This window comes from Lithobates pipiens, unplaced genomic scaffold, assembly GCF_037356315.1.
Source record: "Lithobates pipiens isolate NorthernLeopardFrog02 unplaced genomic scaffold, aLitPip1_a1.2 Scaffold_23, whole genome shotgun sequence".
Classification (NCBI taxonomy): Eukaryota; Metazoa; Chordata; class Amphibia; order Anura; family Ranidae; genus Lithobates; species Lithobates pipiens.
In genome coordinates, this window is record NW_027507785.1 from 287,078,378 (window position 1) to 287,091,560 (window position 13,183).

The 13,183-nt window shown below is 42.8% G+C and overlaps 1 protein-coding gene across 1 annotated transcript in view; it reads right to left on the reverse strand.

Moving 5' to 3' along the window:
- LOC143926496 (sodium/glucose cotransporter 4-like) overlaps positions 1-13,183 on the reverse strand; it is a 131,370-nt gene that overhangs the window by 39,802 nt on the left and 78,385 nt on the right. Inside the window, exons 5-8 of the mRNA XM_077450286.1 lie at positions 10,163-10,327; positions 7,601-7,706; positions 1,173-1,253; positions 841-1,046 (exon numbers count right to left, since the gene is read on the reverse strand). Coding sequence (XP_077306412.1) covers positions 841-1,046; positions 1,173-1,253; positions 7,601-7,706; positions 10,163-10,327 — 558 coding nt within the window. The remainder of the gene's footprint in view (positions 1-840; positions 1,047-1,172; positions 1,254-7,600; positions 7,707-10,162; positions 10,328-13,183) is intronic.

Sequence of the window (13,183 nt, forward strand, 5' to 3'; positions counted from 1 at the left end):
TTACCAAAAATATATAGAATACAGATTGGCCTAAACTGAGAAAAAAAAAATTTTTTATATATATTTTTGGGGGTATTATTGCAAAAAGTAAAAAATATTGCGTTTCAAAAATTGTTGCTCTTTTTTTGTTTATTTTTTGTTTGGGTGGAATGTTGCATGACAGCGGAATTGTCAGTTAAAGTGACCCAGTGCCAAATCGCAAAAAGTGCTCTGGTCAGGAAGGGGGTAAAATCTTCCGAGGCTGAAGCGGTTAAGAGATGACTGATTTACATTATACAATACTTAGTTCCCCCTTAGTTCCAGTGAAGGAAACTCTTAAGGTGTCAGCATACCAAGACATTTTGGACAATTTCATGTTCCCAACTTTGTGGGAACAGTTTGGGGATGGCCCCTTCCTGTTCCAACATGACTGCACACCAGTGCACAAAGCAAGGTCCATAAACACATGGATGAGGAAGTTTGGGGTGGAGGAACTTGACTGGCCTGCACAGAGTCCTGATCTCAACCTGATAGAGCATCTTTGAGATGAATTAGAGCGGAGACTGCGAGCCAGGCCTTCTCATGTAACATCAGTACCTGACCTCACAAATGTGCTTCTGGAAGAATGGTCAAACATTCCCAGACACACTCCTAAACCTTGTGGACAGCCTTCCCAGAAGAGTTGAAGCTGTTATAGCAAAGGGTTGGCCAACTCAATATTGAACCCTACGGACTAAGACTGAGATGACATTAAAGTTCATGTGCGTGTAAAAGCAAGCATACCAATACTTTTGGTAATATAGTGCATATTAGAGCTGAGAGATTCTTACGAGCTATGATACCGCAGCGGGATCACCTTACCTGATCAGTGCACCAAACCCAGGTGGCCACCACTGTCAGACCAAATATAAGGCCAGGCCAGGGTAGGTCCCCAGTGATGGGGTCACGTAGTAAATGGAATGCATCACTGCGGGGCAGATGGCAGGTTGTGTTCGGGACGATTATTTTTGGGATAGCCTCCATGTACTTCTGCTCCAGTCCTGTGTACCAGCCAATCTCATTAAATGCTGGAGGGATAAACAGACTTGCATATAAAAGATGTTATAAGTTTATTTATTTATTATAGAAATGCTAGTAATTGGGTTATGGGTAATATTATGGAACAGTAATACAATAAACAGCAGTATACTTACATATAAACATAAGAATAAAAGACCCCACCACCATAATGACGGTCTGTAGGGTGTCAGTGTAGATAACTGCAGTTAGCCCACCTGTTATAGAGAGATGAATGGACATTAATGGACATCAATTTAGGTAATGCATTCAATATGTGTTGCTGGAGGATGTAAATATACAAATATGTCTTCCTAACCAAAGAAAACACTCAAGTTTGATAGCATGCATGCCTATAAACCTGCCCATAGAATAAGATTTCTGCTGTATGGCTTAACGAGAGAAATCACTTGATTCCCCTATACATGTTAAACAGTGATGGATGGATGGATGAATCTGGAGCGCTGGTATTATATTCTGACAACCAGAACCCGCAGCTATCAGAATACCTGAACAGTACCTACAGCTAATTAAATGCGGGTGTTGTTCAGCTGAGAATCTTCCAATTGGCTCGTTGACAAAAGACAATTGAAAAACAGATGGTGTAGCTGAAATACGTTCAAATACTGTAGCTGCTGACTTTTAATATAAGGATACTTACCTGTCCTGGGATCCCGCAATGTCAGCAGCAGAGCTGATTCTTCAATCAGCTTTGGGTGCAGGCTAAGACATTTTAACCACTTCCCGACCAGCGCACGACGATGTACGTCGACAGAATGGCACGGGCAGGCATATTGGCGTACAGGTACGTCCAATATTCGATGCCGCCCTGCCATCGGGAGCGCGCCGCCGGCGGCGCGCTCCCGCGCTGGTCGGGACCCCCGTGAGTCCGGTCGCGGGACCCGCGGACTCGATCGCCGCGGGCATCCCCGCGATCGTCTCACAGAGCAGCCGAATGGAGGAAATGCTGTGTAAACAACATTTTTCCATTCTGCCTAGCAACTAGTGACGCTGATCTCTGCTCCATGTGATTGGAGCAGAGATCAGTGTACACTAAATGAAAGCCCAACCCCCCCACAGTCAGTAACACTCCCCTAGGAACACTTAACCCCTACACTGCCACCCACTGGTTAACCCTTTCACTGCCAGTGTCATTTACACAGGAATCACTGCATTTATATAGCAGTGATTACTGTATAAATGACAATGGTCCCAAAAATGTGTCAAAAATGTCCGATGTGTCTGCCATAATGCCGCAGTCACAATAAAAATCGCTGATCGCCGCCATTACTAGTAAAAAAAAAAAATAATAAAAAATTATTAATAAAAATGCTATAAAACTATCCCTATTTTGTAAACGCTATAACTTTTGCGCAAACCAATCAATAATCGCTAATTGCGATTTTTTTTACCAAAAATATGTAGAAGAATACGTATCGGCCTAAACTGAGGGAAAAAAATGTTTTTTTATATATTTTTGGGGGATATTTATTATAACAAAAAGTAAAAAATAATGCGCTTTTTTCAAAATTGTCGCTCTATTTTTGTTTATAGCGCAAAAAATAAAAACCGCAGGGGTGATCAAATACCACCAAAAGAAAGCACTATTTGTGGGAAAAAAAGGACGTCAATTTTGTTTGGGAGCCACGTCGCACGACCACGCAATTGTCAGTTAAAGCGACGCAGTGCCGAATCGCAAAAAGGGGTCTGGTCTTTGACCAGCAAATTGGTCCGGTCTGAAAGTGGTTAAGGGAAACTGGCAGAGAAGCCTTTACGGCTTCACAGCCGGTTTCCTACTGTGCATGCACGAGTTGCGCTGCACTTTTTGAATGGTCCTGCAGTATTTTGGGACTGATGTGTGTCCCAGGAGGCTGCGGGGAAAAGGAGGAGGGGGGGTCAAACATGCTTGTCGATCGCCATGGCGATCTGAGCTGGAAGCGGGAGCGGGTACCTGTCAAAACCGGGTACCCGCTCCCCCACAAGAAGTGCCAAATGTGCCAGAAGAGGGGAGGGGAGCTTCCCCTTTTGGGTGGAGCTACACTTTAAAATTTGAAATGTTAGCGCAAATAGGCTACTGAAATTCCACCGATTGTAACATCACATAAGGGATTCCAACTCATCCTTAAGTTACACAAGACACAATTGTATTATATGAGTGCTACAGTTGGTTAACATTAACTGACATAATCCAATCAGAGCAGGCATATCCTAGTTTTCTTAATTAACCACTATCCACGCAGATATACTGTGGCAGGACGGTCCTCCCACGCAAAATCACTTACCTCTACGTAGCTTAGTGCACAGTTTCTGGGGTATGCGTCGTCAGCGACCAATTCCCACTGTAATTGGACACAGCGGGAGCCAATCAGCAGGTCCGGCGGATGTGATGTCAGCCAGGACCCGCCAATCGTTCTGAGGAGAGGCAGATCGCCCTTCTGCCAGAGGGGAAAATGGAGATCTTAGGTTTCTGCTAAGCAAAAACACGGATCTCTGTTTTCCCTCAGTCAAAGCACCCCCTACAGTTAGAAAGCACCCCCTAGGTACACACTTAACCCTTTCATCGCCCCGATGTTACCCCCCTTCCCTGCCAGTGTGATTAGTACCTTGACAGTGTTTTTTTTTTTTCCTTTTAGCACAGCCGTAAATGCACACTCCCAGCACAGACACCGGGGTCTCACCGAGACCTCTGGGCCCCATTCTAACGATCGCACCTGGAACTCTTGAATCTGGGTCACCTGATCACTGAGATAGCCAGTCAGAGGCTATCACAGCAATCAGGATCAAGTCACTGTGAATTCGGTCTCTGAATAAATGAAAGAAAATACATTGTATCTCTCTCTCTGTCCTTGGAGAGAAGAAAAAAGTGTGTAGAATAAAATAAAATAAAAATTATTAAAAAAATACCTAGATTAAGGTGTGATCTAGATCAGTGCCAGGGTTAGTGTTTGGGTCAAGGTCAAAGGTCAGAGTCAGTATTTTTTTTTGGAGAGGATTTTTTTTTATATTAGCATCAGTGTCGGTATGTTTTAGGTAGGTTTAAAAAAAAATAATAAGAAAAATCAGGAGATACCCATTACCATTTACCACCAAATGAAAGCCCAATTTGTTTTGAAAAAAATTAAAATAAAAAACACTTTTTTAAGCCACCTGAATGCACCAAGTATGCAAAATCTGAACAAAACTCTGGATAGCCGCACTCCGGGTGGAGTAAAAAGTAAAGTGCCTTTATTTCTTCGAATGCAAGTGCAAAAATTCCATTGAACAGCACAGGATGTGCTCATCCAGGATGACACATAAGATTAAAATAGTCATAGATTCGCTTTATATCCAAGTTTTCAAAATATTCATGCGGATGCATGAAGCTCTATATATGTGTGAGCTATTCAGATGCACAAAGCGTGTGGCAATGGGACATATTTCCCCATATCCAACAATACCATAGAGGGAGGATTCTCCCTAGTTTATGAATACAATTCACACATAGGTATTTTTGGACATAGCACACTCCACATTGGATAGTTTCACAGATATGGGATATTTCCTGTGTATATACAGTCTACTGACATGGTCTAGATGTTGGTGAATTTATACACACCGCACTGCATACTTGATGGTGTGCACAGTTCATGGACGTAGTCCACACACAGTACATCTTACATCCGACAATTGCACAGATTTAGAAACATCTCTTCTGTGAATACAGCTTTTAACACAGCTTAGATATAGGTAAGCCCATATATATTATATTGTACACAATCTAGTGAGGTGCCTATTAAACTTGGAAAAAATGAGATAGCTTATAGCATTGCAGGGTGACACCTTCTGTATACATATAATCTATAAATGATGCTCGAGTGAATCCACACACACTGCGATTATATATCACTATCCTATGCGGAATGGACGGTGTCCATACACCTGTCACAGTCATTGCATTACAGATGCCTTTGCATCGTCCATGCAGGTCATCGGTCTTTATATGGGCGATCTGCGTGGATGGTGCGGGGTCATCATCATTTAGGGGTGGGTCATCTTCCCTTTCTATTTTCCCCTTCATTTTTAACTCATTAATCATAATGTTAATGGAACACTTAAGTTATGGTCGGCCATCAAGAGTACATGCCTCATTTATGTGCATTTATTGTTTTATGTATTTGATTGAGGCTTTAAGACTCACTTTATTGTCCGTGAGGGTTCTTAAAGCTTTTTGTTTTCTTTTCTTTTTTTGTTTTTGTTTTTTTGTTTTGTTTTATTTTATATCAACAATTTTATATGCAATATGTGTTTCTTATTTTTTGAAAACATGATGATAGTTGTGAACATAATTTTATGACCATGTATTGATGGATGTATTATTTAAATATCAGTATTTATCTATACACCGACAAAAGCATGAGATCGGTTGGTGTATGTACAATCTTATAAATGTTTGGCAGCTATGGTTTGTTCTGAGTCCTGGGTTCTCCACGCATGCGGACTACTTGTCATCTGAACAATGCTATCAATTATATGGCTTTACACTGGTTTTTTACATTTATTTTTTGACAGTCCACACAAATATTGCTATTAAATCGATGCGGTTTTCTTCAGTGCATGTTTATTCCTGTCACTCTTAGACCACAGTTTCCTCTAAACATTTGAATCAATATATAAATAATTAACACTGTTCTTTTTGATTCTAAATTGTGTAACATTCATTCACCTTCTTCTTTCTTATGCACTAAGGCTCCATGCACACTGGAGCTCATAAACTGCAGTTTATTGGAGTTTGGGCGTTTTTTTTTTAAAAGCCCATAAACTCCACTCTATGTTAGCCTATGTGTCCATGCACACATGGACATTTTTTAGCTTTAATGAGCAGTGGAGTTTATGGGCTTTTTTCTGAACGCCAGAAATTCGCGTTCAAAGTGCCGCTTTTCACCGCCAAAAAATGGCAAACCGTGATAAACGCTATTAAACGCTCATAAACATGCGTTAATTAGTGTTCGGCATTCTATTTTTCAATGCATTGTGGGATTTTTGGAATGTCCTCTGTGTATTTTTATTAAAAACGCCCATTAACGCTAACGCTGTAAAACGCTCATAAACGCTCATAAACGCTAGTATAAAACGCTGTTAAAAGCAGGTTTTTCAACCAGCGTTTTCTGCCAGCAATCTGGCGTCCAGAAAAAGCTTTTTTGAGCTTCAGTGTGCATGGAGCCTTATAGTTCACTCTGCACAATTACCATTATATTGAATTATACTTGTATTAATGTATTTATACATATACATTTATATATATATATATATATATATATTTTTTTTTTTTTTTCTTTTATTTCACACACTGTCACTTTTACCCACACATTTTTGTATATTCACATTTCATTTTAAGGCTCCATGCACACTGAAGCTCAAAAAAGCTATTTCTGGACGCCAGATTGCTGGCAGAAAACGCTGGTTGGAAAACCTGCTTTTAACAGCGTTTTATACTAGCGTTAATGAGCGTTAATGAGCGTTTTACAGCGTTAGCGTTAATGGGCGTTTTTTATAAAAATACACAGAGGACACTCCAAAAATCCCACAATGCATTGAAAAATAGAATGCCGAACACTAATGAACGAGCGTTAATGAGCGTTAATGAGCGTTAATGAGCGTTTGTCGTTTTTTGCCGCTGAAAAACGGCACTTTGAACGCGAATTTCTGGCGTTCAGAAAAAAGCCCATAAACTCCACTGCTCATTAAAGCTGAAAAACGTCCATGTGTGCATGGACACATAGGCTAACATAGAGTGGAGTTTATGGGCTTTTACAAAAAACGCCCAAACACCAATAAACTGCAGTTTATCAGCTTCAGTGTGCATGGAGCCTAACTCATTTAATCACTTTTTACCACACAGATATTTTCACCTTTTTTTCTCAGTCATTCTCATCAATTAACAATTGGGTGTGGAATGCATGTGTGGAGAATCTACGATGATAGCTCACCAGCTGTCATGGTTTTACTTTTGATTTCACCATTATGTGTCTACACTTGAATGGTATATATTTGTTTTTTATTCAGAACAAGTGTCAGCTATGAGTAAGCGCTGTTTGTAGCGTGAAACGCGTCAGTACCTTGTTCTATTTTTTTGTTCCCCTTTGCTGTGATGTGCTGTTCAATGGAATTTTTGCACTTGTATTTGAAGAAATAAAGGCACTTTACTTTTTACTCAATCCGGACTGCGGCTATCCAGAGTTTTGTTCAGATTTTGCACACTTGGCTTATGCAATCAGCCTGCACCTGGAACCCCTACCTATCTGGAGAGCTAGCAGCCTGTCAGTGGATCAACCTGGAGCGGTGACATTTCTGTTCTCTTTGAATGCACCAAGTAGTTGTGATGATATGTACGGTTTTACTAACACATGTCAAAATTGCAAAATTGGGCTTAGGCATTAAGATTTGTTTTACCATTAGGCACGAAGATGTTAACCAAATGACCATTATATACTTGTTCAGATTCCTATTCCTGATTAATCCTTTTACCAAAAGTTCAGTCCAGAACAATATGCTGAAATCTTTAGAAGATAAAGACTATGACAGTTACCAGCAACAGTGTAAATTGCAGTCACAACCAGCAGTAAGACAGTGGACAGGTAGATGTTCCATCCCAGGGAGACCTGGATGAAGAGGGCTCCAGAGAAAAGGTCTGTCTGAAAAACAATACAAAATAAATAAATTCAACTAAAGTTGATCTCCAAGCAAACAGCTCATTGCATGCTGCTTAACCTGCCAAATGATTTGTATCCCTGTTCATTCAGTCCTGGGATTTTCACAGCTCTGCCACACAACACAACCATGTTTGGTGGGGAAGGAGACTTGATCTTCCTCTGCAGCAGACTTACTTTCACTTACAGGTCTCTTCCCCACCCCAAGCTGAAAAGAGCTTATTGAGCTTATTCCATCACTCTTCTTTCCAGTGGCGGCTGGTGCTCCAAATTTTTTGGGGGGTGCAAACAAACTGAAAAATACTGGCTCCAGCACCAACTGACTCTGGGGTCGATTCATTAACGTTTACTTACTACATGTGATAAGGGTATTATGTTACTCATTTGCATAAATTATTGCATGCAGTAAACAAAGTCCAATTCACAAAAAAAAACAAAAAAAAACACCAACACCAATTATGCGGTATTTAATGGAAAAGTGGTGGTAAATACCGCATAAAAAGCTTCTAAGTCCAATTCACAAATGGACCAGAGCCTTAAAAAAGCATGCGATAATTACCACCAGGGTTTAGCTGGCAGCATCACATGAGGTGATTGTCAAAAAATAGCCTGGGGTCGGGGGACTCCCAGGCTGTCTTTTGACAATTACCCGGGAAGCCGGCCTCTGCATCCTTTAGACCCCTATCACACTGAAGACCGCCCTGCCATTTTAGCGGTGCTTTACTGGCGCTGTGCGGGCGGGAGTGGGGTGCTTTGAACCCAAAAGGAGGTGTTAACATGGGGTTAAAAGCACCCGAAAAGCACCGCTGCCGAAGCACTTTGCCGGCGCTTCATCAGCGCTGCCCATTGATTTCAATGGGTAGGGGCAGTGGAGGAGCGTTGTATATACAGCTCCCGCACTGCCCCAAAGACGCTGCTTGCAGGACTTTTGCCCATGCCGCAAGCGCACCGCCCCAATGTGAAAGCACTCTGGCTTTCACACTGGGGAGACATGGGAGGTTGTTTACAGCCAGCTATTTTTAGCGCTGAAACACCTGTAAAGCACCTTCAGTGTGAAATTGGTCTAACCATCCATGACACCACTCACAGCTGATTTTTTTTTTTTTTTTTACAAAAGTATGGGGGAAAAAAAATAAAATAAAAACACAGTGTGGGGTTCCCCCCACCCCCCCCCCCAGTCCATACCTTGCACATTGGCTCCATGTTGATGGGGACAAGGGCCTCATCCCCACAACCATGGCCGGTAGTTGTGAGGGTCTGCGGGCAGGGGGCTAATTGGAATCTGGAATCCTCCTTTAAGAAAGGGGGCCCCCAAGATTCCACGCCCCACCTATGAATGAGTATAAACCAAAAAAGTGTCACAAGGTAATAACAGAGTTTGACAATTCTTGTATTAAAAGATTGTCCCACGATGTAACTCCACGTACACCGCCCCGAAAAAACCCACCACTCTCGCATGAAGTGAAGGCTGGCTGCCTATTGCAGATTCTGCCATCTGACATTTCTTATATTAGGTAAAGGGCAGAGGCCACCTGGCTCCACCCTTTGTTACATCACCAACCCAGCATGCATCGGTCTGTGGCGCCACAAGGGGAGTGAGTCCACTAGGTGACGTAGCCAGTTGGCCCCGCCCCTTAACAATATAAGAAATGTCAGACGGCAGAGCCTGCAGTAAGCCCCCAGTCTTTACCGATGGCGGGAACATTTTTTCTCCTTTCTCTGGTCTAGCAATTTACATTGTGGGACACTATTTTTGAATTTTTTAATAAAAGAATTGTCAAAAACTTTTATTATTAACTTGTGACACTTTTTTGGTGAATGGGTAGGGGTACGATATAACCAAAACTCATTTACATGGGGGATGGGATCTGGGGGCCCCTCACCCACAGACCCCGACAACCACCGGTCACGGTTGTGGGGATGGAGCCATTGCCCCCATCAACATGGGGACAAGGTGCTTTGGGGTGTTCAGGGAATGTGGCCTGGTATGGTTTTGGGGGGAGGGACTCACGCCCCCCCCCCCCCTTTCCTGACCTGCTGGGTTGCATGCTCAGATAATGGTCTGGTATTGATTATGTGGGGGACCACACGCTTTTTTTATTTTGTCGTGGGGTTCCCCTTAAAATGTGGGGGGGGACCCACTCCGTTTGTTCACACTTTTTATTTGTCTTTCTTTTTTTTTTTTACAATCAGCTGTGAGCGAGGAAGCCTGCTGACAGCCGAGTAGTCATCAGTTCCCGGCCTGCTACTTAGCATCCAGCTCAATGCGAGAATTTACCGCATTAACTAATGTGGCAATTACCGCTAAGACGAACAATTACCACATTTGTTATTTAACTCCAAATTCTTTGTGAATTTTACCGCATATTAGCCATTAACTCTTAGTGAATCAACCCCTAGTTTTGGAGTTCACCTTTCCTGTGATTCTAGGGTTAACGCACCGAAATTTTTGTGACGATGTAGAGGAGGAGTGAATAAAGAGAGATGTAGATCCGAATCCGTTTACCACCAAATCGCTTTTTCAAGTACTCAGGCATAGTGACCACTCCAGAAGCAATGTAAACGGGAACAAAGATCCATCCGAGGGCTACCAGCACCCAGGAAGCCTTAAATTAGAAAGAGAAATTGGTGTTAGAGGAACAGCCTTACGCTTATTTGTCATGGCTGAAGGTATTAGATTGTGGCCTGAAGCAATCCTACCAATGCAGAGATTTATTTATTAACTAAACAAATTGGTAGAACACAAACCCTTTTTCTCCAGCACTTCTACAGAGAGCTTCGAACAAATTACATGAGTCAGACCCACGTAAAGGGTTCAATTGGATGGTGGCCAGTTAGTCTCGTACAATATTTGACCGTAGGAGTAAATAAAGAAAAAAAAAACAATGCAGTTGTTCTTGAATTAAACCCAATACTCAAAAGCTACAAGATGTCCTTGTCAGGCATTCGGTATAAAAAAAAAACCCAAACAAACAAAAAAAAAACAACCACACACACACGTTGGTGTACACCTTTAGGTAAGTTCCCCTATACTTACTAAATTCCCTACATTCCTCCCAATACCTCTTGCTCTCCAGCTCCCTCATCACCTCCTTCCATGCTCGCCTAACCCAGTTTTAAAGACTTATTCTCCATTAGGATCCCCCACTATGTGCCCCCAATGAGGTTTAACCACTTGCCTACACCCCTTTCCTGCCCAAGCCATTTTTCAGCTTTCAGCACTTGTCGCACTTTGAATGACAATTGCGCGGTCGTGCTACACTGTACCTAAAACACATTTTTTTATCATTTTCTTCACACAAATAGAGCTTTCTTTTGTTGGTATAATAATAAATAAAATAAATAGAAAGGACCAAAAAAAAAAGTGAAAATATATTTACTTCGTTTCTGTCAGTAAATTTTGTAATCAACTAATTTTTCTTCACTGATGTGCGCTGATGAGGCGACACCGATGGGCACTGTTAGGCTGAACTGGTGGGTATTGATGAGACGGCACTTATGGGCATTGATGAGAAGGCACCAATATGCCGCACTGATGGGCAGCACTCATGGCCAGCACGGACCAGCATCACTAATGGGCACTGCTTGGTGACACTTATTGGCAGTGGTGGACACTCATCGCTGGCACGATTTGTGGCACTGGTGTTGCTATTGTAATCAGGGCATGGATTAGATGTATAGATGTCTCCATCTCCAGTGAGGAGATGCTGCTGCACACTCTGTCAGTGTGAGGTGTGGCAATTACCGGAATCTCCATGTATACATGTGATTGGACACAGCCAATTGCATGGTTAAAGAGCCGCAGGTCTCTTTACAGAGATTGGGGTCGCACCCTGTCCCGGCAACACGGTGTAGCCGCCACGCTGCACACTCCTGCGGAGAAAGACTGTACACTTTGGAAAGTGCAGTTGCCTTCTGCAAATACAGTTGCTCCAGATCTTTGTAAATGACACAAAGCTTCGCTTTGCAAAGAATACCCCAAATCACACGCAAGGGAAATGAAAAAAAATGCATTTTTGATTGCACATGATTGGATGATAGAAGTCAGCAGAGCTTCTGCTCATTTACTAAGCTCTGGAGCAACTGCTCTTGCAGAGTACAAGTGCACTTTGCAAAGTGTTCAGTCTTTTTCCCAAATCAACCGCAATGCCTGCTCTTGAGTATACTATCCACTTGCTGACAGAGAACTGTACATAGACTGTGACAGTGTGGGCCGGCTGTGCAGAATCACGCATATATACACCTGATTCTGCATTTCAGGGTAGGGGGCAGGCACATGCGCCTAGCTGTACTGCGATTAGTCACAGCACATGCCAGTCACCGGGTCCTGGCCAGTGATTGATCGCTGGCATCCAGAGATCAACTCTGAGTCTCACGGAACACAGCTCTGTGAGCGTAAACACAGAGCTGTGTTCATTGACTGGGGATCTAGTTGTTATTTTATTCCCTGCTAAGCAGGGAATAAAAACAACTGGATCCCTATTAAAAGCAGCACACAAACACATGTTAGGCACATATCTATCCCATTGATCGCTGTGGAGGTTAACCCCTTCCTGCCCAGTGTCATTAGTATAGTGACAGTATATAATATTAGCACTGATCACTGTAATAATGCCCCTGGTGATGTCAGTGGCAGTTAGTTCCCACAAAATGTCAGTTAGTGTCAGAGTGCATGCTGATCACTGGCATCACTAGTATTAAAAAAAAAAAAAAAAAAAAAAAGCATAAAAGTCCCTATATATAATTTGAAGACGCTATAACTTTTACGCAAAGTGATCAAAACTAGTGATGGACGAACTTCCGACGGGACGTTTCGCGAACGCGAAATGCGAACGGACCCAAACGTTCGCGAAACAGAACGTTCGCCGCGGGCCCCATTGACTTCAATGGGAGGCGAACTTTGCAAACCTTCATGTCGAATTTGCGGCCACGTGGTAATTATTAGGGGGTAAAACGTAGTCCCACCATCTGGACAATGACATAATACATGTATGAGGTGAATTTGGGATCGATAACTACAAGCATTTTTATTTTATTTGGGAAATTGTTCTAACAATTCAGGACTATGGAGCTAATGAAGGCAATGGAGGAGAGGGAAGGTCAGGGACCAGGGTAGGCAAAGAAGAGGGTGCAGGAGATGATCACCAGCAGCGTGACATACCGGAATGACACATGCACCGTGATAGAGGCATCTGACAGCAGCACCGTAATACAGAGCACTGACAGCAGCACCGTGACATACAGCGCTGACAGCAGCACCGTGACATACAGCGCTGACAGCAGCACCGTGACATACAGCGCTGACAGCAGCACCGTGACATACAGCGCTGACAGCAGCACCGTGACATACAGCGCTGACAGCAGCACCGTGACATACAGCGCTGACAGCAGCACCGTGACATACAGCGCTGACAGCAGCACCGTGACATACAGCGCTGACAGCAGCACCGTGACATACAGCG